This window comes from Mesoplodon mirus (assembly GCF_964341445.2).
Source record: "Mesoplodon mirus genome assembly, chromosome: 4".
Lineage (NCBI taxonomy): Eukaryota > Metazoa > Chordata > Mammalia > Artiodactyla > Ziphiidae > Mesoplodon > Mesoplodon mirus.
Genome location: NC_138979.1, coordinates 52,586,608 through 52,614,128, shown reverse-complemented (window position 1 = coordinate 52,614,128; position 27,521 = coordinate 52,586,608). Strand labels below are relative to the sequence as shown.

General features: G+C 33.7%; 1 protein-coding gene across 2 annotated transcripts in view; it reads left to right on the top strand.

Annotated features, from left to right (window-relative positions):
- The window catches only part of VPS13C (vacuolar protein sorting 13 homolog C), a 177,828-nt gene that overhangs the window by 4,805 nt on the left and 145,502 nt on the right, over positions 1 to 27,521 (top strand). For both annotated transcript variants that reach the window (XM_082618382.1, XM_082618381.1), the window contains exons 2-5: positions 7,959 to 8,002; positions 10,493 to 10,535; positions 13,861 to 13,956; positions 15,824 to 15,925. In XM_082618382.1, coding sequence (XP_082474508.1) covers positions 7,959 to 8,002; positions 10,493 to 10,535; positions 13,861 to 13,956; positions 15,824 to 15,925 — 285 coding nt within the window. The remainder of the gene's footprint in view (positions 1 to 7,958; positions 8,003 to 10,492; positions 10,536 to 13,860; positions 13,957 to 15,823; positions 15,926 to 27,521) is intronic.

Here is a 27,521-nt window from a genome sequence, read left to right as displayed (position 1 = left end):
AAATTTTGATCCAGGATTTACTTTTTTAAGATACTTCTTAAAATATCCTTCAAGATTAGCTTTGAAACTGTATATGTGACTCTAGTCATGTATGCTCATCCAAAATGTTTCTGTTTATTTATGAGTATCATACAGGGTTAAAAATTAGAAATTTTGTCTTCTGAAGCCAGACTACACTTATTGCTTGCTGTCATCCTTTAGGGTTGCCAGTCCATCATAGAAGGAAATCATTTCACAGAACTTCTCTACTTGTCTCTCACCTTGGTTTCTTTAGAAATTCATGGGATTAGGGACACTTGATCGTGGGATTGGCTTTAGTGCCTTCCTTGCTGGCAGAGTTAAGTCTATCCATCTCCAATTATTAGTCATTCTCCCCTTGCCTTTTTTTTTTTTGGTTATTGTTAAAAGATTAGACATATTTACCCTTCGTCTAGGTTTTTCAGGAACTTCCTGTGGCCTCTTTGTGTTCTTAGCCCAGGGTGATCTGATTATAGTTATTAAAGTTATTTGCATGTGTATAGAATTATGTTATCTTGAATAGAAATGGAAAGCTAAATCTTAACTTTTTCCTTAGTATTGAGCTAAATATAAGATGGTTGATATTTAGGAGGGAGTCTGCTTTCTGTACCTGCAGAAAAGCATGCATTTTAGTGGAAGAGCACTTCTTAGCGCAGTGCCTTACTTAGATGAGGCGCTCATCTACTGGTTGAATGAATGAATGCGCTGTTACCCTGGTGTTAATCAGAAGTACGCTGCCGTGCCTCCCCTTCTCTTTGTGTCAGGACTCGTGGCTCCTCCTTCAGTGCACACAATTCATAGACTGTATCATCCTTATTGCATTGTTATATTGACTTTTTCAGAGAGGAAGTGTGCATTTGTTTGCTGGACTCTACGTAGTATAAATAGATCTTTTTTATGTGTCTGTAGAGACGGTAAATAGTAAATATAGTAAATATAGAAAGAATTTATATAATACATATTGAGGTCCTATTAACATTAGAATTTACCTTGTTTTGTTCCCCATTTCATATTACAATTTGTGTAATAGTTTTTAACATGAAAGTAATACATGTTTATTGTAAAAACTAGAAAATACTGAAGAACATTAATCAAAAATCCTTAATTCTACCTCCTAGCAATAATCACCATTACCACTTTTTATCTGCCTTTCTAAATATACTTGTTTAGCTCTGTTAGCCATATTGGTAGTTTTCAGTATTTCACATGTTAAATACCATCTATTACTTCGTTAAAGAACGAGAAAGTAGAAAGTGTGCTTTTTATGAGGGCGCTTATTATGTGAGTGCCTTAATAATTATTAGAAAATGCTTCATATCTACTGCAGGTTACTTGTGAGCACTCCTGGTGACCCTTGACCCACTAGTTGAAAATTAATGGGTAGGACAATCAAAATTCATGAGCAAGTTGACAAGTCTCCGTATGGTCTTAGATCATGTTAAATTGGTTTGGATTCCTTCAAATATGCACTAGCTTCTGTGCAGATCAATTCTTTTGGCCTGAGTAGAATTCCCAATTGTAATTTTTTGTAATTTGCCATCTGACAATTAAACCCAGGAATATTTTTCCACTTTATGTAATTTTTATACATATAATGCATTTTAAGGATTTTTTCCCAATTCTCAAACACATCAGTTTTCCATGACTACTGTATTATCCCTATATTTGGTCAGTGATGACATCTTGTCATGTCTGCCTCCAGAGTAACCTGTTGTTGGTGTTGTTGAATTGGTTTTTATTTTTACTTCTTTTTTAAAAATTTTATTTAATTAATTTTTTTATACAGCAGGTTCTTATTATCTATTTTATACATACTAGTGTATATATGTCAATCCCAATCTCCCAATTCCTCCCACCACCACCACCTTGGGGTCCGTACATTTGTTCTGTACATCTGTGTCTCTATTTCTGCCTTGTAAACCGGTTCATCTGTACCATTTTTCTAGATTCCACATATATGTGTTAATATATGATATTTGTTTTTCTCTTTCTGACTTACTTCACTCTGTATGACAGTCTCTAGATCCATCCACGTCTCAACAAATGACCTAGTTTCGTTCCTCTTTATGGCTGAGTAATATTCCAATGTATATAGGTACCACGTCTTCTTTATCCATTCGTCTGTCGATGGGCATTTAGGTTGCTTCCATGTCCTGGCTATTGTAAATAGTGCTGCAATGAACATTGGGGTGCATGTATCCTTTCGAATTATGGTTTTCCCTGGTATATGCCCAGGAGGGGAATTGCTGGACCATATGGTAGCTCTGTTTTTAGTTTTTAAAGGAACCTCCATACTGTTCTCCATAGTGGCTGTATCGATTTACATTCCCACCAACGGGGTAAAAGGGTTCCCTTTTTTCCACAGCCTCTCCAGCATTTGTTGTTTGTAGACTTTTTGATGATGGCCATTCTGACCATGTGAGGTGATACCTCATTTTAGTTTTGATTTGCATTTCTCTAATAATTGGTGATGTTGAGCAGCTTTTCATGTGCCTCTTGGCCATCTGTATGTCTTCTTTGGAGAAATGTCTATTTAGGTCTTCTGCCCATTTTTTGATTGGGTTGTTTGTTTTTTTAATATTGAGCTGCATGAGCTGTGTATATATTTTGGAGATTAATCCATTGTCAATTCATTTGCAAATATTTTTTCCCATTCTGGGGGTTGCTTTTTCTGTTGTTTATATAGTTTCCTTTGCTGTGCAAAAGCTTTTAAGTTTCATTAGGTCCCATTTGTTTATTTTTATTTCCATTACTCTAGGAGGTGGATCAAAAAAGATCTTGCTGTGATTTATGTCAAAGAGTGTTCTTCCTATGTTTTCCTCTAAGGGTTTTATAGTGTCTGGTCTTACATTTAGGTCTCAAATCCATTTTGAGTTTAGTTTTGTGTATGGTGTTAGGGAGTGTTCTAATTTCATTCAGTTACATGTAGCTGTCCAGTTTTCCCAGCACCACTTATTGAAGAGACAGTCCTTTCTCCATTGTATATCCTTGCCTCCTTTATCATAGATTAGTTGAACATAGGTGTGTGGGATTATCTTCAGGCTTTTTATCCTGTTCCATTGATCTATAGTTCTGTTTTTGTGCCACTACCATATTGTCTTGATTACTGTAGCTTTGTAGTATAGTATGAAGTCAGGGAGTCTGAGTCCTCCGGCTCTGTTTTTTTCCCTCAAGATTGCTTTGGCTATTCGGGGTCTTTTGTGTCTCCATACAAATTTAAGATTTTTTGTTCTAGTTCTGTAGAAAATGCCATTTGTAATTTGATAGGGATTGCATTGAATCTGTATATTGCTTTGGGTCGTATAGTCATGTTCACAATATTGATTCTTCCAATCCAAGAACATGGTATATCTCTCCATCTGTTTGTGTCATCTTTGATTTCTTTCATCAGTGTCTTAGTTTTCTGAGTATAGGTCTTTTACCTCCTTAGGTAGGTTTATTCCTAGGTATTTTATTCCTTTTGTTGCAATGGTGAATAGGATTGTTTCCTTAATTTCCTTTCTGATATTTTGTTGTTAGTGTATAGGAATGCAAGAGATTTCTGTGCATTAATTTTGTATCTGGCAGCTTTACCAAATTCATTGATTAGCTCTTGTAGTTTTCTGGTGGCATCTTTAGGATTATCCATGTATAGTATCATGTCATCTGCAAACAGTGATGGTTTTACTTCTTCTTTTCTGATTTGGATTCCTTTTGTTTCTTTTTCTTCTCTGATTGCCGTGGCTAGGACTTCCCAAACTATGTTGAATAATAGTGGCGAGAGTGGACATCCTTGTCTTTTTCCTGATCTTAGAGGAAATGCTTTCACTTTTTCACAATTGAGAATGATGTTTGCTGTGGGCTTGTCATATATGGCCTTTATTATGTTGAGATAGGTTCCCTCTGTGCCCACTTTCTAGAGAGTTTTTATCATAAATGGGTGTTGAATTTTGTCAGAAGCTTTTTCTGCATCTATTGAGATGATCATATGGTTTTTATTCTTCAGTTTGTGAATATGGTGTATCACATTGATTGATTTGAATATATTGAAGAATCCTTGCATCCCTGGGATAAATCCCACTTGATCATGGACTATGATCCTTTTAATGTGTTGCTGGATTCTGTTTGCCAGTATTTTGTTGAGAATTTTTGCATCTATATTCATCAGTGATATTGGTCTGTAGTTTTCTTTTTTTGTAGTATCTTTGTCTGGTTTTGGTATCAGGGTGATGGTGACCTCGTAGAATGAGTTTGGAAGTGTTCCTTCCTCTGCAATTTTTTGGAAGAGTTTGGGAAGGATGGGTGTTACTCTTCTCTAAATGTTTGATAGAATTCACCTGTGAAGCCATCTGGTCCTGGACTTATGTTTGTTGGAAGACTTTTAGTCACAGTTTCAATTTCATTACTTGTGATTGGGCTGTTCATATTTTCTGTTTCTTCCTGGTTCAGTGTTGGAAGGTTATACCTTTCTAAGAATTTGTACATTTCTTCCAGGTTGTCCATTTTATTGTCATAGAGTTGCTTGTAGTAGTCTCTTATGACACTGTATTTCTGCGGTGTTTGTTGTAACTTCTCCTTTTTCATTTCTAATCTTATTGGTTTGAGTACTCTCCCTCTTTTTCTTGATGAGTCTGGCAAAAGGTTTATCAGTTTTGTTTATCTACTCAAAGAACCAGCTTTTCGTTTTATTGATCTTTGTTATTGTTTTCTTTGTTTCTATTTCATTTATTTCTACTCTGATCTTTATGATTTCTTTCCTTCTGCTAATTTTGGGTTTTTATTATTCTTCTTTCTCTAGTTCCTTTAGGTGTAAGATTAGATTGTTTATTTGAGATTTTTCTTGTTTCTTGAGGTAGGATTGTATTGCTATAAACTTCCCTCTTAGAACTTCTTTTGCTGCATCCCATAGGTTTTGGATCGTCGTGTTTTCATTGTCATTTGTCTCTAGGTGTTTTTTGATTTCCTCTTTGATTTCTTCAGTGATCTCATGGTTATTTAGTAATGTATTGTTTAGCCTCCATGTGTTTGTGTTTTTTACGTTTTTTCCCACTGTACTTGACTTTTAATCTCATAGCGTTGTGGTTGGATTTCAGTTTTCTTAAATTTCCCGAGGCTTGATTTGTGACCCAAGATTTGATTTATCCGGGAGAATGTTCCTTGTTCACTTGAGAAGAAAGTGTAATCTGCTGTTTTTGGATGAAATGTCCTATAAATATCAGTTAAGTCTATCTGGTCTGTTGTGTCATTTAAGGCTCGTGTGTCCTGATTACTTTTCTGTCTGGGTGATCTGTCCATTGGTGTAAGTGAGGTGTTAAAGTCCTCCACTATTATTGTGTTACTGTCGACTTCCTCTTTTATAGCTGTTAGCAGTTGCCTTATGTATTGAAGTGCTCCTATGTTGGGTGCATATATATTTATAATTGTTATATCTTCTTTTTGGATTGATCCCTTGATCATTATGTAGTGTCCTTCCTTGTCTCTTGTAACATTCTTTATTTTAAAGTCTATTTTATCTGATATGAGTATTGGTACTCCAGCTTTCTTTTGATTTCCACTGGCATGGAAAATCTTTTTCCATCCCCTCACTTTCAGTCTGTATGTGTCTGTAGGTCTGAAGTGGGTCTCTTGTAGACAGCATATATATGGGTCTTGTTTTTGTATCCATTCAGGCAGCCTGTGTCTTTTGGTTGGAGCATTTAACCTATTCACATTTAAAGTAATTATCGATATGTATGTTCCTGTTGCCATTTTCTTAATTGTTTTGGGTTTGTTTTTGTAGGTCCTTTTCTTCTCTTGGGTTTCCCACTTAGAGAAGTTCCTTTAGTATTTGTTGTAGAGCTGGTTTGGTGGTGCTGAATTCTCTTAGCTTTTGCTTGTTTGTAAAGCTTTTGATTTCTCTGTCGAATCTGAATGAGATCCTTGCTGGGTAGAGTAATCTTGGTTGTAGGTTCTTCTCATTCAACACTTTAAATATATAGTGACATTGCCTTCTGGCTTGTAGAGTTTCTGCTGAGAAATCAGCTGTTAACCTTATGGGAGTTCCCTTGTATGTTATTTGTCATTTTTCCCTTGTTGCTTTTGATAATTTTTCTTTGTCTTTAAATTTTTTGGTTTGATTAATATGGGTGTCAGCATGTTTCTCCTTGGGTTTATCCTGCCTGGGACTCTCTGCGCTTCCTGGACTTGGGTTGCTATTTCCTTTCCTATGTTAGGGAAGTTTTCGACTATAATCTTTTTACATATTTTCTCGGGTCCTTTCTCTCTCTCTTCTCCATCTGGGACCCCTATAATGTGAATGTTGCTGCGTTTAATGTTGTCCCAGAGGTCTCTTAGGCCGTCATCATTTCTTTTCATTCTTTTTCTTTATTCTCTTCTGTACAGTGAATTCCACCATTCTGTCTTCTAGTTCACTTATCCATTCTTCTGTGTCATCTATTCTGCTGTTGATTCCTTCTAGTGTATTTTTCATTTCAGTTATTGTATTGTTTATCTCTGTTTGTTTGTTCTTTAATTCTTCTAGGTGTTTGTTCTTTAATTCTTCTAGGTCTTTGTTAAACATTTCTTGCACCTTCTCGATCTTTGCCTCCATTCTTTTTCTGAGATTCTGGATCGTCTTCGCTATCATTATTCTGAATTTTTTTCCTGGAAGGTTGCCTATCTCCACTTCATTTAGTTGTTTTTCTGGGGTTTTTTCTTGTTCCTTCATCTGGTACACAGTCCTCTGTCTTTTCATTTTGTCTGTCTTTCTGTGAATGTGGTTTTCGTTCCACAGGCTGCAGGATTGTAGTTCTTTTTGGTTGTTCTGTCTGCCCTGTGGTGGATGTGGCTATCTCCAAAATAACTTTTTAATCTATCTCTTCGACTCTGAAGTTATTGCCTACTTCAGGTTTTAATTTCTCTGCATTATATTGTAGATGCTTTCTTCCTATTATTATGCTGTAGTATTTTCTTCCCATTTGTGAGGCGTCTTACCTCTTACTTTCCTTTTGAAGTTTTTAAGTTTATCTTAGGAAATTTACAATATACTTATGCAAAGGAAATGAACTTTATTATATGGCAATAACAACTGATTATTTTAGTATCCAGTCTTGTAGTTGTTATCTGTGCATAGGAAGCATAGTATTTTTAAAATAATAAATGTGTCATGAGTGATTAAGAAAATGCATAACTGCATAATTTATATTTGTATTTAGTGTTGAAACTTTAGTTTTAGTAATCTTTAGAGAATTTAAGTGAAATGAAAACTTTTTTCTTTTGCTTAAGTTTTTATGTAAGCAAGAATACTTACATATTGTGTATCAACATATAAGTGCAGTGTTTAAAATTTGAGTCATGTAATCGTGTCATTGTTACTTTAGTTTTTTATAACTTAATATCTGAATAGACTTTTAAAAAGTTGGACTAATGAAAGAATATTAGAATCATAAACAGTAATTACTGGGAAAGTAGGATGTTTGAAATTTTAAAAGATCAACACTGTGGTCTTGTAGAAAATTTTCACTGACACCATGATTAAGGAAAGAATCCTGGGTTACAGGATAATTGATCTGTTATAATAGTCAGCTCTTTACTTCCTTCTTTTGAGATTTTGGCTTAATCGTTAAAAATGGTGGATACTTTCTTTGGTTCTAAAGTTCTTTAGTCTGAAGTCTTCCACTTCTTTCTTTCTTTTTTTTTTAACGTCTTTATTAGAGTATAATTGCTTTACAACTGTGTGTTTCAACTTCTTTCTCATTCAATGTTAGCCTGAGTAACTATTTTGTAATTTGTTTTGCATTGGGCTAGCCTAAAATATTTACAATAAGTAGCAGCTCTTTTGTGCCAGTAGCTCCTTAAGTTCTTGAAGTTTGCTTTGCTGACTTCTTAGCATTTAGCATAGTATCATAGTGTTTGGTTTTGCATTAAGACAGGGTAACTATTTGGTGTATTAACTTCATATTTTTGTCTTTTATTTTTTAAAGGTAATGTGGCTTTAGATAATCTACAAATAAAAGAAAATGCTCTGGTGAGTTTTTTTTTGTTTTTTGTTTTTTTTTTTAACTATGTTGACTACTCAGTTAATTCAGTAAGCTCTTAGAAACCCTGGTTACTAGGTATCTGGTACCAGGTGCCAGATGAAGTGATTGAGTCGCTCAGAGAAGGATTACTTTTTTAACTGTTTGCTCTAGGAAAATCTGAGATTGAAGATTTAGGAAAAAAAATTTTTTACTAATGATAGAAATAGTATCTCTTTGAAAATAATGTTTTTCCCTTTTGTATATTTGACTGTATAGCTTTGTAGTAGACATTTGTCTTAATGAAATAGTTTTCTTCAGAATTATCTCTAAATATTTTTCAGGTAAATAAGGACTTTATTTTAACAATGTATCTAATAAATAATTGTATTTTTTAGAAATATATTGGCAGTCCAGCCTTATAATACTATGGTAATGTTAAGACGTAAAATAGATTTTTTTGGAATCTAGCTCTAGACAGTAATTTGGGTCATTTGCTATTGAGCTAAAAACAAAACTCTCCCCATCTTCCAAGACTCCTACCCCCCTTTGTTTTTAGCCTCTTGGACTTATTATTGAGTTTATGAAATGTCTTAAGAATGAGTTTATTCTTTAATCAATAGGTCAGATTTATAATTAACCTACATTATGCTTTATAGTCCTAGCTTTGACCTCTGGTTGAATTTCTACATGATGAACTGTGTAATTAAGGAGAGCCTTATACACAAAGTTCTCCCATGACTGGTCTCATGGAAGCCAATTTTGGATGTTGAAGATCTAGGAGTAGAACTCAAGAAGTAACAGTTTATTTTGTTACTGGCATAGTGGAAAGGTCATGGACCTTGTACTCTGGCCGACCTAGGTTTGAGTGATAGCTCTGGCTTTGACCAGCTGTGTGACTTCTGGGAAGTTTCTCAATTTCTTTGAGCATCAGTTTAACCATCTTTAGAATGAAGTTAATAATACAAAACAGTATAATATTTGTGTACCTTTATGGCTTGAATAAAATAAAAAGTAGAGCCTGGCAAGTAGTGGACTCTCAAAATATTTAAATTTTCTTTCCCTCCCTTTATATAGGATGCTATAATTAAAAAAAATTTTATCCAAAATTTTAGAACTTAAGGTTCCATTGCTAGAGATTGGAATAAAGTCTATTTTTACTCTACTTACGAAAATATTTTAGAAGATAATAAGTCTAAATAGAATTGTGGTTGCAGGGTATAGGTATCTAATATACTTAGATGACAGATTGCATTCTGTTAGCCTAATTTGAATTTTGGTTATGATTAAATCTAATAAATTATTTTGTAATTTATATTCTCCATTAATTCAAACTAGCCTCCTTTCCCCAGTTAATCCAGCTTGGTGAGGTTTTACTTTGATATGGGTTCTTTACATTTATTTTGTGTGAAAAATTATTTCAGGAGGATTAAAATGAGTGTGAGACCACACTTATAGAAGTGTATAGTTTTCCATTGGTATCCTGTATGATATGAAGACCCTTGAATTTATTTGTCCCCTTCCCCTGCCCAACCCCTGGAGGGTAGAGCTGCTCTCTCATTACCAGTGAGGATTTTTTGTTTGGGTCTAAAAAAAGGTTTATTGTCAAAATCTGTTAGTGTTTTGTTCAGTTTCTGTTCACTTAGAATAGTTGAGTAATCAGATGAGTGGGTAAATTGATTATTTTAGTTAATTATTTATTTATTTTTTAGTTAAATTTTAATTGATTGGTTAATTCTTACCTAAAGTACGTATTTAAGTTGCCAGATTTCCATAGTATTAGCATGTAAGGTACACCTAACAGAAAGGCTATTCTGACTGGTTGAATTTTTAATTATTTTAAAGACTCAAGTGAACATTGTGAATATCAGTTATTGTTTAGTACTCTGTGAATAAAAAAGTTATTTGAACTTTCTAGTGATTTGGAATCTAGATAAGTGAAAGTTCATCATTATTGATTGGTACCTGTTAGTAACTTATCTAAAGTAAATGCTAATAAGGTAGATAATACGTTGGGAATCTGCCTTTTAAGATTTGTTTATTTATTTACTGAATATTTTACTTGAAGAAGGTTGTTGTTCAGTTATTGTCTTCAACTTATTTAAGTGAAAAGAATCTTCCTTTTCCTTCCTTTTAGTATTTCACATAAGCAGTGTCCATCTGTTACTTTAAAAATTCATAGAATTTCCATCTTGCTTGGTTTGGTTTATTAAAACAACTAACCAGTTTACCCAATTACTTTCTTTAACTACAAACTCTTTTTCTGTTGTTCTCATTTATAATTTTGCTTCTCTTATGAATTCTTTCTTTAAAGTCAAGTGTAAGTTAATAAAAACTTTTTTTCAGCTGAGAAACATATCCTTTATGAGTTACTCAAATATAGAAAATTTATTTTGTTTTTCCTTAGAGATGATTGTGTATTTAAATTATGATAGAAAGGTGATTTGGGTGGGGGCTTAATAATTTAAGATGTTCTTTAATCTTTTTTCTTTCTTCTGAAGAGTGAATTGGATGTTCCTTTTAAAGTCAGGGCTGGCCAAATTGGTAAGTACTTCACTCTTCATTTGAATTTTTCTTTGTCCTTTCGGTTTTTTATTGTTCCTGTTATTTAATCTCAAACATCATTTTTAGCTTGAAAAAAATGTGAGAGGTTTTTGGTTTATGTTGATTAGAGCTTTCTGAGTTCTGAGCCTAATGTATACTATACCTAGTACATACATCAAAGTTTTTGACAAAAGTTTAGAAAATTACCCTCTAAAGTGGAAGGACATTTGAACTGCAATGATGTTTTTCAGACTTGGTTCCACCACACAAAAATATCTTCATTTTCAAAATCGAAATGCAAATTTTGTGTGATTTTTCTTCATATGTCAAAGTAGTGTAATTTGCAAACTCTAGTAAAGAGAATTTAAGTGTAGCTTATTTCCCTCATGTTTTGTTCAGCTATTTCACTTGATACATTGTGCAGCAGTGTGGCATAGAGGATATGTTTTGTTAAGCAGACTGTCTTCCTTTGCAGCTAAACTCTTACACTAAGATCATCCATAAGTAAGCATACATCTTTGTTGGAGAAATTTTTTAATAGGAAGTTTAATATATCAAGTCCTTTCACCTAGTCCATACTACTTGGTTTTTACTTTTTTAAAAAATATAAATTACAACCCTAGATGACTTACCCTTACTTTAAAATTTTCACTTATGCCACCATCCTTCCTTCCATCCCTATCACCCTGTTACTTCACCACATCACTTTCCTTCTTCATTCATTATTTTGTATTCAAGGGAGGCTTTGTCTTTTTTACTCTTCTAGTATCTCTTAGTAATTACTTGAATACTTCTGTGAATCCACATTATTTCATATATATGTGTTCGTTTTATAAAAATTTAAATATTTTAATATAAATTTTCCTATTTTTTTTCCTTGAAAAAATTTCCCTTAGATCGAAAGTATCCCTAGGGCTCGCATTAGATTTTTTGTTCGTCTGTTACACAGAGCCTTGTGCTTTGTGAGGCAGTTATGTTTAGCAATGTTCTAGAAGTATTGTTGTAGCCCTACATGCTTAATCGAAATCCTTGAGTGAAGTTATAGCCATTCATTCATTCTTTTCCCTTTGAGATACATAGCTGTGGGAGAAGCAAGGCTAAATATGATACCCTTGTCCTCAAAGAAATTATAGAGATCTAAATTAGTACAAAATATTGCAATGTCATTTCCAGGGTATTGGATAAGTTATATTTGACTAAAGAACTTATACGTTATTCATTATATTATTACAACTAGATTTATATTTTGGAAGAGGTTTTCTAATGGTTCAGAATTTATTCTCTTTACTTTTGAAGTATTATAAGAATTTAATGGCTTCCTTCAAGGTTACTCACTGAGTTATGAGAGACCCTTTACATGTAAGGATGCAAAGCATATTTTCTTTCTACTTATCCCTGTTTTTGGGTTTACGGGGCATTTATATTAGTTATTAAATTACTGTTAGGTTAAAATATTACACCTAACCTGTAGAGTTAGTGTGGCTAAGTGGGCTCAAGGATGTTTTGGTTTTCTAAGAGCTAGACATATTTGTGGATACTCCTTTTACTTAAAAATTTAAAAAATTTTGTGATCTATAAAAGGAAGGCAGTAACATAACTAACTTAATTTCAGTGGAATACAGAATAATTAAGGATGGGAGGATAATGAGTTAGGGTAAAAGGAGAGAAGAAAAGGTTTAGAGAACAGGTAATCTCTTTTTGGTATGTTAAAGGGGCATTTCCCACTTTTTCAGTGTCATGCTCACCAAGAAGGCAATCAAATCAGTTTTTTAGGAGTTGGTGAGATAACTACAAATAAAACACTATCCATTATAAATATAGGTGGTACTCACTATAAAATCAGCAGACTTAGAAATGACTACCTCTAGGCATTACCTCTAGGTCCTCTGAAGTGGGAACCATTTAAGAAACTCATCAATTTTATAAGCTGGAGAAAAATAAAAATTTAGATGGAGAAATAATTCGAGATTTTAACCTTGGTAAGAGATTCCCAGCTAAAACTGGCTTGCGTCCATAGCCATTCAGGTGAATCAAGATATCCTCCCTTTGCATTGCATTATTTTATTTCCTCTTCAGCTTCTTATCCTGTTTAACAATTTTTTGAGCTTTCAGCATCTTTATTTAAAAGTGCCAATGATTCTGGTGGTATAAGTAGCTTAGTCACTCACATATTAGCATGAGTTAGTTGAATCAGATTCTTTGTCTTAAGAGTCTGATCGGCAGCACTGAGAGAACTATAGCTCTCAGTATAATGACTGTAGGGTCATTTTTTAAAATTGTGATGAGAGAAGGTATTTAATTTTGGAACATGGAAAACTGGGGGGTAGAAAAGGTTTGGATAGAATTGTTCTAATACAGTTGAGGGCAGATTGGGACATTGGCTACCTGGGGACTCCTGGAAAGAGGGCATACTGAAGATTGGGAAGAGAGTAAACAAATAAATGTGGAAAGATACCAAAGACAGATTTTGCCCATTTCAAAATTTAGCTGAGAATATGCCCTTTTGTCTTCTCTCCTGCTTTGTGTAGCTTTTTTCCGTAAAACTCCAGACTTGGCTTAGTGACAGTTAGGGCCATAGTTCATCTATTATTATGGGTGAGAAAGTTTCCGTAGGTAAATTTCTGAAGGACCTGATATTAATACCATTGTTTCTAAGAGAGAAGATGTGTTCTGCCTTCCATGAGATTTATAAGGAGATATTTGGAATATAACTGGTCTGAACTCCTGTAACTCATAATACTAGTAACCATAAAACAGTATACCTTGCCTTTAGGGTTGGCCTCTTCCAGTTGTAGCAATTTGGCATACTGTCAAAGTTCTATTCCTTTGGTACTCTTCTCTGTGTTGCCGCTTCAATTCCTGAGATCTTGAACAGATTTTTTTTTTTTTATACTAATGCTGTAGAGATGAAGTAGTAGGTGTGGCTAGAACAGCATGTACAATATTCAGACCATCAATTCTGGTTCCATTGATGTATTGGGTGGACTTAAGCATATAATTTAACCTGTCTGGGACTGAGTTGCCTTTTTTTTCAAAACTGAAGTAATAGTTGCCTCATTTTTCTTACAGTTTGGGAATATTAAATGAATTAATAGTTATCAGAAAGTTTGAAAAATACAAAGCACAATGTGAATAGTCACCTTAATGGTAATATAATATGGAAAAGATGTTTTAAACTGTGTTGGGGTTTTTTTTCTTTTTTTTTCTGAGTGATGTACATACTATATGTATGAAGGGTTTTGTGTACTTTTTCTCTTAATGAAAAGTGAGAAATGTATATCTTCTTGAGCATCCAAATAAGAAGGTTGAAATTATGTTCCTTTAGATAAATTAACTTTGAAGATTCCTTGGAAGAACCTTTATGGAGAAGCTGTTGTTGCGACCCTAGAGGGATTATACCTGCTTGTTGTCCCTGGGGCAAGTATGTTATTTTAGGTTTATAAGCATTATAGTAAACATCATAGTAAAATTATATAGCATCATAGTAAAATTAAATTGTTACCTACGTTAAGTATTTTAATATGTTTAGTAAAAAAGAAGATAATAGAAATAAACTAATCATATTCATATATGTACACATATACAATACATACATTTTTACAGATACGCATATATTGCCACATTTTATATAAAATATTCTTATGCTATTGTTGGAAAGAATAATTTCAACCATTTGTGAAATTTATTCTATTCTCAATGAATAATTATTCTACAACTAAGGCTTCCTATTAAGTTGAGATACATTAGACTTTTACTTTTGGGAATGAAAGTAAATAAGTTTTTAAAAATGTGTTAATCTACAGACTGGAAAATTTTTTTCCCCATTTTGTTGCTTCTGATTTTGAGTGAATGTTCTTTCAAAAACGTGTGTAAAGTAGATAATTTTTTTCATTATAAACTATAGTATTTTAATTTTTTTTTTTTTTTTTTTTTTTTTTTTGCGGTATGCGGGCCTCTCACTGTTGTGGCCTCCCCCGTTGCGGAGCACAGGCTCCGGACGCGCAGGCCCAGCGGCCATGGCTCACGGGCCCAGCCGCTCCGCGGCATATGGGATCCTCCCAGACCGGGGCACGAACCCGTATCCCCTGCATCGGCAGGCGGACTCTCAACCACTGCGCCACCAGGGAGGCCCTAGTATTTTAATTTTTAAAGTACTGATTTTTTTTTTTTTTTTTTTTTGCGGTACGCGGGCTTCTCACTGTTGTGGCCTCTTCCGTTGCGGAGCACAGGCTCCGGACGCGCAGGCTCAGTGGCTATGGCTCACGGGCCTAGCCGCTCCGTGGCATGTGGGATCTTCCCTGACCGGGGCACGAACCCATGTCCCCTGCATCCGCAGGTGGACTCTCAACCACTGCGCCACCTGGGAAGCCCAGTACTGATGTTTTTTTAAAGTGGTATCTTTCATTATTAATGTTTTTTCAGTTTGAGTACAATATTATGTTAAGAAAAGTTTGGGTATTTTAGGGAAAAATTACTTATATTTTCTCAACCATAAAAGAAACAATTTTTATTTTTACCTTTTGTTTTCCAGTCTTTACTGTATACATACTTGATTTGATGTAGCATTTATCACACTATATATGCAACATGGATCTGGATTTTTTGGTTAATATATATATTTTTGATATGTTTCACAGTTTTCATGGTGATAGTGACAGTTTTGAAAGGCTATATGATATTCCATTATGGTCTGCCAACTGTTTTTTGCTATTACAGTGAACATTATAAACTCCTCCTTCTTATAGATAATCTTACTCATTTTGTGTTACTTCCTTAGGATACATAATCAGAAATGAGATTACTAGATTAAAAGGATATATATGTTTTATGATTGTTGATACATGTTCTTGAATTACTTTCTGAAAGTCTTTTCATCAATCTTACATTAATACCAGCGGGTATTGAATATTACATGTTTTTTGTAGTTACTCAAAATTTTACCACTCACATATAATAACTGGAAATTTTTTGGTATACTTTCTGCCTTCTGTTTGTTCCTCTCTTTCACCTTTCTACTCACCCTTTTCCCCAAATATCCTTTTTCCTATCTTCTTTCTCCCTTTAATTCCTTTCCTTCTGTCCTTTTCCTTTTGATATAAGCTTTGTAAATAAATAGGAATCATTTATGTTTAAGCTTTTTTTAAAACCAATCTAAAGAATATAAATGTTTTTTGACTTACAAAAAATTGCTTATTACACACACAATACAATATTATAATGAGGCTGAACTTTTCTTACTTATTTATTAATTGCCTTTCTTGATGTGTGAATTAACTATACATTTTTAGGTATTAAATATGATGCTGAAAAGGAAGAAAAATCCTTGCAAGATATTAAACAGAAAGAGTTATCCCGAATTGAAGAAGCCCTTCAAAAAGCAGCAGAGAAAGGTACAATAAGTTTATGTTTTAGATAAATATACATATGCCTATATTTTAGATATATTTAATGCTCTGTAAAGAGGGTTCTTTCATAGGCCTTCATAAGTTGTAGTTCCAAAGAAAGAATCTTCTTTTAAAATCATATCTCACAATATTGTTTGTAAAGATTTTAATGACTCACACTTGGGAATCACTGCCTTTGTGATTATTTTATCTCACTGCCAGTTAAATTTTCTTACTTTTCTTACCAGTCATTTCTACTGTGCTACTTAATGGAGACTTCCCAAATTCTTTGAGTTCTTGCAAGCCTGTTTGGTTTTCCCAAAGGTTAATGGTTTCTTTGTCTGCATTTTCACATGTGTTGTTGAAAGATAGTAAGGTTTGGTATATTAATATAGTGAAATAGTGTTTAGAGGGAATGGTGCTGTAATTCTTTTCCTAGCTATCTCTTTATATTATACATGATAGTTTTAAAAACTTGATTTTTCAGATTTCAGCATTTTAACATCTTGTCTCAAGTTTTAATGTTTTGTTTTTATCTAAAAATAAATCTGGTGACTATTTTAATTTGGTTTATGGAGCAACAATAAGGATAGGATGAAAAACAGTAGTCTATAGGATGGTGAGTTGAAGGACTTTTCCATGCCTTTCCAAGTTTGGTTTTCGCTTTCAAGTCAAATCATACCCCAATTGCAGATTGGGGTGTGAGAGTTATAGCATTTTACATCATTTTTGTGTCATTCGGTAGCATGTTTATATATTTCTGTGATGAAAGAAGATGGTACTAGAAATGCTAAGGCATTTCTCTTTGGTCTCTCTTAAAAGATATGGCAAATGTTGAGTTAGAAATGACAAAAATTATATTTAGATATTATAATAAGATACCTTTCCTAGCTTAAGCTGCTGATATTTATTTAAATCAATAAGAAATCTCTCTTAAAAATAGCTTGCTGATTAAAATTCTTTATCAATGATTCTAATTCTTTTTGCCACAAGCGTTTTTCTCTTATTCAGAATTACTGATTCTTTTACAAAAAAGTACTAAAATACTTAAAATACAGAGGCTATCTTAATGGTAGAATTTTTTAAAAGCCTAAACATGTTTTTTCCTTTTGCTTTTCGTATTTAACCATATCTTATGTTTCTGCTGAAACTTAAGGATCTATATTTCCATGAAAACAGTTTTCTTCATTTCTAGTATTTTTATGTACCAAATAAAACAAAGTGGTAGTGGTTTTGTTTTATGACAGTTCAGTGTGAGTATTTCTTTTTATTCAATTTTGGTTAATTAGAAGTAGTTTTATAAAAATGAGGAAAAATGCTTGGAGAGCACTAAAATTTTATTTCTTTCTCGAATCAATTCAGATTAAATCTGTTTTCTTAACACAAATGTATATAATTATATGTAATCATCAATAGGTGTATTTATATATGCTTGGATATATTGCTATAACATGTAGTTATACACTTATAATAATTTATAATATGTATAATTAAGTTATATTTTCCCTGTTGAGAAACAAACCCCAAACTCATTTTTTTTTTAATGGAAATAGCTGTGATTACTTAAAAAATATTTTAGCGTTTCCAGTGAACTATAAGAAAAAGCATGGTATATACTCTCTCCTGTTTTAGTAGTTGACAATCAGCAAAATGATAACATGCTATACATTTTGTATTAAGTGCCTATGAAATTTTGACTCCTGGGTTTTTAATACTTAGGAAACTTATATGTTTGTGTCTGGCAGAGAGGCTATTAAGGATGATTTGATAAATCTATAGGGGATGAACATCTGTAGTATTAAGCTTGTGTAAATGGGGCTGTTAGGCTTATATAATATGTAATCATTACATTGTAGCTTCTTGGATGATAAAATTTAGGTTTTGTTGGGTAGAACTAAAATTCAGAAAGTGAAACTCAGTTTTAACATTATTACATTAGATTTGTCAGAAAAATGTTTTGAGTATAAAAGATGAATTCAGGAATTGGGAAATATGTTGATAGAGGTTTTTTCCTTTAATTGTCAAGAAATACATTTAATTATCTTGACTGCATATAAGTATTTTTTCTAGTTTGTGTGAATATGGATCCTATGTAATGTTATTCGTACGAATGATAAGACAACCCTGGCCTTTAGGTGCTTTCTATTTCACCATTATTAATTAATAGTTTTGAGTTGATTACCATACTTTTTCATACTTATTATTTTTCCACTTATTTCTTGATTTTAAAAGCACAAAAGCATTATCGTGTATGTATAGAGACTAGGAGGTAAGGAGAAGAAGTGATTCAATTATAAGCACCAGATGATAAAAATGAAAATAGAGTCATCAGGCTGATCTGCTTTAAAAAAGTATTTTTACTTAATTTGTTTCATTTGTTAAAATAAAGTGCTGCCCACTATTATGTGGGAAAAAAAGAAAATTGAAATATAACTATAAATTCATTTCTAGAGAGCTTGCTTAACTGTAAAAATAAACTTTCTTGATATTTTTCTTCTTTTATTTCATTGTAGTGATTTTATTTTCCTGGAAAGGCTATTGTAAAGTAAAGGGAAATATTAAATTCCTAGTGAGGCCAAAAAATTTTCAAATGCTATATAGATTCTGTATTTTAAAATGTTAATTTTATCAAAAACTCTAAAATTTTAGAGTTAACATTAACTCTAAAATCAAATAGTTTTTCCAGAAAGACTTATGAAAAATGTCAGTTTCGTATTCCACCATTCTCTACCCTCTAGACCCACTCCTTAGAGGGAACCGTCTATTTTAGAAATATTAACTTTCTGTGGTTGTCTAATATATTAATGTAAGGCACTATCTTGGATTTCTTGTTACAGTAGTTAAGGAGTTCACCTCTCCTACAATTTTTTCACCCTAAATTCCCCTTTCTGTCTTCTCATAATATGGTTATATCATAATTTTGGGCCAATTACGAGTCAAAATTTACATTACTATGACAATATAATTATTGTTCACTGCATAGGTCAAATAATGTACTGTGATTATATTTCCTTTGCTATGTAGCCTTTTGTTTTTCTTGAATTTGTAAATGCTTCTTTCCTTTTTGCCTGGTCTTCTTTGTAAATTTATCTTCAATTCTTTTTGTGTACTACATGAAATCTATTTATCATATGACTGGCAGTGTTATTTTCCAATTGGCCAAACCCATTTGTTGGTCCTCTCCCTGTCCCCCTGTCCCTCTTGGAGATCTTTCTCTGAACTGGTTGTTTTTTTAGTTCTGCTACATAATTGTCATCCTGGAACTGGTCTTCACTGCTCTTCTGTTTTAATTCATTGAGTCCCTTGCCTTTTGTTCTTTGTTAGTTTGTTCCTTTGTTTTGCTAGAACATTTCTAATAGCTTTTAAGAAAGGATACACTGGATATAATTTTAAAAATCCTTTCAAGTCTGAAAGATTTGTAATTTACTTCCATACTTGTTTGATTTGGCTGGGGATAGAATGCTGGGTTTAAAATGAGAATTTTGAAGGCAAAAATCTTCTAACTTCCAGGTACTTTTGAGAAGTCTGATGCCATTCTGTTCAAAAGATTGTTGGAAACACAAAAATTAGAAAATTCCTGGAGCCTACTGTTGAAAGACTTCATGTATAGTGATAAATAGGAGAGAGTGTTGAGTCTCATCAAAGAGGTATAGATGAGAGTGTTACGGGAGTTCATAATGGGCATATTACGTTCAGCCAGAGATCAGGGTGGACACTGTGAAGGTACATATTTCAGCTGAGTCTAAAGGATGAGTATGCAGAAAGGAGAGAGGGCATTCTAGGTAAAAGGGACAGTGAAATGAAAAAATGTAGGGCATGTATGGGGAGCAGCTAAGAATTTGGAAGTTTGATAGCATATCTGGACGTGAGTTGGAAAGCTAAGTTTAGGTCAGTTTTAAGAGATTTGAATGCCATGATGGTGATGACGATAATTATTGAGAATTTACTATTTGCGGGTCACTCTTCAAAATGCTTTATGTCAGCTTACTCATTTAATAGTCATAATTCTATGATATAAAGGCTTTTATTGTTTCCATTATATAGTTGAGAAAGCTGGAAGTTAAATAACTTGTTCTAGGTTATGCTGCTAGAAAATGACAGAGCTAGAGTTTGAACTCAGTCTGGCTCTTGACTCTGGTTTATAATGGACTTTAATTGGTAGTCAGTGAGAAAGTAAGTTTTACTTTTTTAAAAAAAATCCGGAGAGTGATGTGATCACAGCTGTGTTTTAGGAAGGTAAGCTTGTAGTGGTGTCTAGGCTGGATTTGAGGAGGGAAATGGAAGATGGTGCTACCTAGCCATCACTGACAAGAATGGATAGAAAGGATTCAGACAATGTGTCTGAAAGGGAACATACACTAAAGTAAGATGAATTCATTTCAGCTGACTCTAAAATTAGCGTAAATATCACAGCAATATTTCATTCTGAAAATGGTCAAAATGGTGGGGAAAAAGGGAACCAAAACAGCAGATTTTTGCTTTCTTTGAAAATTTGGCACATCAATGAGACATTAGCCATAATTGATATTTGTCTGTTTTGCTTAATTTGAAATTATTATAATTTTAATTATTAAGAATTTTTGTTTTAATGTTATGAAAACAAAGTTTATATGTTGAAAGAATGAAAATGGTGTCACTGAAAATATTTCCTTAGAAGTAAGTTGTTTTGGTGTCACTGGATTTTCTTTGTTCTGTTACATGATTTCTAATTCTTTGAACTAAGTCTAGACATATTTTATGTGTAAAATTAAAGGTGTCTTAAACGCTTTGCATTTTGGTTATCGCTGCCATGCGGATGCAGGCGCACATTCAGGGGAGTTCATATATGGCTTGGAAAACTTTGTTTACAAGGACATCAAGCCTGGTGGGTATGCATGGTTAATTATATTCAGCTACATACAAAATTATATTCTTATCCATGCTTGTGCTTTTAATAGAGTTCATATGACATGTCATCCTTTTAGAAAATATGGAAATGTAATTCATGTTTTTCCCCTTTACCATCATTTCCTTTTCTCTACCTTCAGCATTTATTCATTCACCAAATACTTAATGTCTTCTAGTAGCAAGCACTATGCTGGATGCTGAATATTCATGAGGTGAAACAGACACAATCCACTGCCTTTATGAAGCTTACTGTTTGATCTATAGATAACTTTCAAATCTGGACTGCCTTTTTGATTTTAGTTCTGTAGAATAGTATTTTCTCAATTAAGCAATTCCTGTCCTATAGCAGTGGTTTTCAGACTTTGTAAAAAGCAATAAAATGGAACCTTTTATTTTTTGAGTGAGACTTTATTTAGAACCTTGATAAGAGATGTTTCTGTGACTTTCTTCTCATGTCCTCCCTGATTTGCTTCACCTCTGTAGTAGCTTTGGAGGCACCTATAGACTACTGTCCTGGACAGCCTCACAAAAGGCAAATTTGAAGGCTGACTGCTTTAGGATTTACAGTAGGATTCTTTTGTATCCTAGGAAGTTTACCAAGCACATTAAAATAATAATTTCTAATATTTTGCAGAGTAATTTGATTTATTTAACTGTATTCCCTATAACTTTTCAGGAATTTGTTATATTAGCTCAGTCACACTTAAAATATCTTTTGATTAAATGGCAAGTGGGGTCTCTATCTCAAAATGTAAACAATAATAAGCACTATGATATAATTACTTTTGCTGCTAGAAACTTCTTTAATGTTTAGGTTCATTATGACAAATGGAAGAATAAGTTGCATGCAGATTTCACGGCATTGAATGAAATTACCCTGAAAGGAGTTTCTCTTTGTACAAATTTGCCCCTTGAGTAAGTGTGGCTGACTATGTTAATTTGTCTTCGAGTCACTTTGTTTAATATAAAAGATAGCATGGAGATACTCATGGTTCACTGTCCAGTTTTGTAGGTTGTAATTGAACCAGCTTTCTATAGTCTGCCAGGGGCAGTGTTTTCTGATCCTACTAGGAGCAACCTGCCTCCAGGATACAAATGAATTCCACTGGCCCATTCAAACATGTAACAAAATCATTGGGCAGCATTGCTCAAAACAAAACAAAACAGACAGAGGTCACTCTGAAGTAAAACCTCATTGATTGAGAGTTTCCTTTTATTCCAAAAAGGTATATTAGCCTGGATAAAAACACTAGGCCTAGAATTTGATGATTCTGAAATGAGAATAATTTTGTTGATGATATCTTTAGTTGTCCAGGACTTTGTGTGTACTTCATAATCCTTTCGTTGTTTTCAGTTTCTGAGTGTATATTCCTTCCTCGTTAAAAAACAAACAAGCAAACAAACAACCCAAAACTTCTAGAGCATTGGTTTTCCAAAAGTCAGAACTATTTTCGTAATAACGCTCAGACGTTATTTGATGTTTCACTGTGTTGACATCGGTGCTGATGGTGCAGAAGCAGTGCTGCGTAAACTTGCTGGCTGCCTTAGCATGAATCGAGGCAGTGGCACTAAACTATACTATTAGGAGCCATTGCATTGTTCCTTACGATCACTCACAGTGAAAAACAAAATAAAATGGAAAAAGCACCAGTTTTACTGAAGCATGTCATTGATGAAATAGAAAAATTTTAATTTTAATAAATTACAACTCTTGAGCATCTGTGTCTTTGAAGTTTGGTGACGAAAGAGGAAGCATACACAAGGTACTTCTGCAGACTGAAGCAGGATAATTGTCTCACGGAAAAATACTTGTGCAGCTGTTTGGGTTGTCAGTGAAACCAGTTGCTTTTTTCATGGAAAGCCATTTTATTTGGAAGAATGGCTGACAGACTATTATTACTCAGATTTGGGTGTTCGGTAGACATTTCAACAATACAACTTTAAGAAACAACAACTGACACTGTTTGTTGCCAGCAAAAAGATTTGAGTTTCTGAACAAAAATTAGAATTTTGGAGAATTTGTGTTTGCCACTTTGAGCTTGATGGCTTCCCATACTTAAAAGACTTTTCTGATGAGATTTGTGGTGGTATTAACAATGTGATTTTTGATATTAAATAATAAGGTGACTCAATGTTTGTAAGATCTGCATAATTCAGTGAAGCAATATTTCCATATTATCAGTGCGTGGTAAAAATTTATGAATGTATAAAAGAGCAAGGTAGACTGATTTTAATTCAGATGAAAGATACACTGATAGAGTTTCAGTTTCCAAGGTGCAACTTTAAGAAGCTATCACTAGTTGAGTTTGGTGTAGTATCCATAATTGCATGAAAAGACTGTGAAGATGTTCCTTCCTTTTCGTATTACATATCTGTAGTTAGGTCAGATTTTCTTCACATACTTCAATCTAAACAACATATACCAAAAGAGCAAAGGCGGAAGCAGATATTTGAATCCAGCAGTCTTCTACTAAGCCAGACATTAAAGACATTTGTAAGATTGTAAAACTATGCCACTCTTCTCACTACAACTTTTTGTTTGGAAAATATAGTTATTTTTCATAAATACATGTCAACTGTACTATCACATAATGGTTTTTTTTATGAGTTAATATTAAAAAGATTTTCAGTGTTGATTTCCAATATGGTAAATATCAATAGCTGTAACCCACACTAATGAAAAGCTGTTTAAGGTTCTTAAATTGTAAGTGTGTTAAAGGAACCCTGAGACCAAAACATTTGAGAACTGCTTTAGACAGTGACTGGGGATCATGAATTTATTGTCCATCCGATTAAACAGAAACTCTCTAAAGAAATGTGTAGTACTCAGATTTTGCAACTATTTGCAGATGTTTAATCATGGTGCATCTAACACTGAGATCAAAGACAGAACAAGATGCTAGAACAAATGTGAAACCAGAAAGATAATAGGAGGTCAGGTGAGAAGAGTGAGTTATGGTAGATACTAAACCCAGGCAGCTGAACTCCTGTCTCTGAAAGCTTTCTACTTAAGTGGGATGGTTTTCAGGGCTACTCTGGCTTTCTTAGCTGTTTCTTTTCAAATGGTATTTCTTTGAGAACTTAGTCTTTTTCTGAATGTTTAATTTATAAATGAAAAAGACTTAGGGAACATCACTGCGACAAGAACTACTGGTAATAGCAAAGTCCAGATTTTGTTATATGTTTATTAAATATTTTCTTCTTGAAACGTAGGGTTTTATTCTTAAAATCCAGGATTTGATTCTTAGTTTTTTGTAGTGACTGGACAATTTGCTTTAAAATATCAAGGAAGAACGAATTTAAAATTTCAAGCTAAATATCATGTATATTCTCTCAAATATATGTAACATTAACTGAGCTTATATTTTTATTATAATGTTCAGATGTGGATTTTTTTGATTCATTTGAACAGATACGTATCGTGTGCTTTGTGCCTAGATGTTAGGATAATTCCTGTCCTAATGAAGACTCCTGCCTGGTAACAAGACAGTTGTGCAAACACTTCAAATACAGTGTAATCACTGCTTAATGGAAGTCTATATAAGGTGCAGGGGTAGATGGCCTTGGAGATGCTTGGAAGAGTCAAAGAAGGCTTCACACAGGCTGTAGTGCTGGACCTGAGGTTTGGAAGCCTCCTAGGAATTTGCCTGGTAAAGAACTTCAGGGAGAGGAAACCAAGTTCAGGAAATGAAACGTGTAGAGGCATTAGGCATTAGAAAGTTACGGTTTGTTTTGGAACGTATAAGTAGTATTCCTGAAGTATCCAGTGCAAGGATGAGTGGCAGGAGATAGAAGAGGACAGGGTGATAGGGGTCGGATCATGAAAGGACCTTTGTGTCATGCAAATACTTTCTCATTTTATTTGGCAGGCTGCAGAGAGCCTTTAAAAGCATTTTGAGCAGGGAACTAACAGGCCTGAATAGTATTTTAGAAGATGTAACTCTGGTGGCGGTATAGAAGGATGTTAGGTTGGAGGTAACAGTGGAGACTGGAGGCAGGGGAGACCATACAGAGGCTGCCCCAAGAGCGTGGACTGGAGTTGATGTGTAATAGGCAGTTGAATGTAACGATTTGTAAGTTGGCTAAGATAGGTTTGGGTTAATGCCATGAAGTGAGGCAGTGCCAAATACAAGTGGATGAGGTGTTAAAGGAATTATTAAGCTAATTTCAGTGTACAAGTCCATGTACTTTTTTTGCCCTTTTTGTATTCTTCATGTCCTCAAGTTATTAAAGTATTCTGCTTGTGAGGTATATCATCCAGAGGAATTCATCTGTTGGCAGCCTACCCATTCATTTCATTTGTGTTCCTGTGTTCCTACCACACACTTATCAAAACCTTTCTCTGAAAGTCTCTTTATTCTGTCATTATTACATTTCCAATATTTTGGTAACGCTGAAATGAAAAATTAAACTTCATAGTGTAAACAGTCATAAATATTATAAACGGCATAGTGTATGGATATTTTACCCCATTTTTATATAATTGCACCTGCCAAGTTATTTTCTACATTAAAGAAGGTTATTCTAGACTAAAGAAGGTTTGTGAATTTCTGCTTGTATTGAAATAACAGATCAGTTTAGAATAAAGGTGAGTTGTACCAAAATTTGCTGTCAGGAAGAAGTCTCTTGTTTTCTTTTCTGTCCTCTAGTCTGCTAACTTGAATTTTATCCTTTTCTCACTAAAATGCTTCCACTGAGAAGGACGTAAACGTAAAAAGCACAAAAAACATTTTAAGAAACCTTTTAAAGGTCTTGATCGCTCAAAAGGTAGGTAAAAGTAGTTTTTATGCCATGTGTTATTTATGCACATTGCCGCTTGATTTCTGTCTTCAAAGGTCAAATGAATGTTAGATTACAATGTAACTTCAAAAATAAGTTTTAATTTGGAAATATTAAAATCTAAAATAAAAGAAGCACACTGGAATAGGTTGTAATTTCCATTGAGTAGTGCCTTAGCTATCATTTGGTCATTGATTATGAACTATGTGAGAATTTCAACTTTTTTTTTTGAATCTTATTTTATTTATTTTTTATACAGCAGGTTCTTATTAGTTATCTATTTTATACATATTAGTATATATATGTCAATCCCAATCTCCCAATTTATCACAGCACCACCATCCCCCACCACTTCCCCGCCTTGGTGTCCATACGTTTGTTCTCTATGTGTCTCTATTTCTGCCCCGCAAACCGGTTCATCTGTACCATTTTTCTAGGTTCCATATATATGCATTAATATACGATATTTGTTTTTCTCTTTCTGACTTACTTCACTCTGTATGACAATCTCTAGATCCATCCATGTCTCTATAAATGACCTACTTTTGTTCCTTTTTATGGCTGAGTAATATTCCCTTGTGTATATGTACCACATCTTTTTTATCCATTTGTCTGTCGATGGGCATTTAGGTTGCTTCCATGTCCTGGCTATTGTAAATAGTACTGCAGTTAACATTGGGGTGCATGTGTCTTTTTGAATTATGGTTTTCTCTGGGTATATGCCCAGTAGTGGGATTGCTGGGTCATATGGTAATTCTATTTTTAGTTTTTTAAGGAACCTCCATACTGTTGTTCTCCATAGTGGCTGTATCAATTTACATTCCTACCAGCAGTGCAAGAGGGTTCCCTTTTCTCCACACCCTCTCCAGCATTTGTTGTTTGGAGATTTTCTGATGTTGCCTGTTCTAACTGGTGTGAGGTGATACCTCATTGTAGTTTTGATTTGCATTTCTCTAATAATTAGTGATGTTGAGCAGCTTTTCTTGTGCTTCTTGGCCATCTGTATGTCTTCTTTGGAGAAATGTCTATTTAGGTTTTCTGTCCATTTTTTGATTGGTCTCCTGACCATTTTTTGATTTGGTTTGTTTTTTTAATATTGAGCTGCTTGAGCAGTTTATATATTTTGGAGATTAATCGTTTGTCCGTTGATTTGTTTGCAAATATTTTCTCCCATTCTGAGTTTTGTCTTTTCGTCTTGTTTGTAGTTTCCTTTGCTTTGCAAAAGCTTTTAAGTTTCGTTATGTCCCATTTGTTTATTTTTGTTTTTATTTCCATTACTCTCGGAGGTGGATCAAAAAAGTTCTTGCTGTGATTTATGTCAAAGAGTGTTCTTCCTATGTTTTCCTTTAAGGGTTTTATAGTGTCTGGTCTTACATTTAGGTCTGTAATCCATTTTGAGTTTATTTTTGTGTATGTTGTTAGGGAGTGTTCTAATTTCCTAATTTCATGCTATTACGTGTAGCTGTCCAGTTTTCCCAGCACCACTTATTGAAGAGACTGTCTTTTCTCCATTGTATATCCTTGCCTCGTTTGTCATAGATTAGTTGACCGTAGGTGTGTGGGATTATCTCTGGGCTTTCTATCCTGTTCCATGGATCTATATTTCTGTTTTTGTGCCAGTACCATATTGTCTTGATTACTGTAGCTTTGTAGTATAGTCTGAAGTCAGGGAGTCTTGAGTCCTCCAGCTCCATTTTTTTTCCCTCAAGATTGCTATCTGGGAGAATGTTCCTTGTGCACTTGAGAATAAAGTGTAATCTGTTTTTGGATGGAATGTCCTATAAATATTAATTAAGTCTATCTAGTCAATTGTGTCATTTAAAGCTTGTGTTTCCTGATTAATTTTCTGTCTGGATGATCTGTCCATTGGTGTAAGTGAGGTGTTAAAGTCCCCCACTATTACTATGTTACTGTTGATTTCCTCTTTTATAGCTGT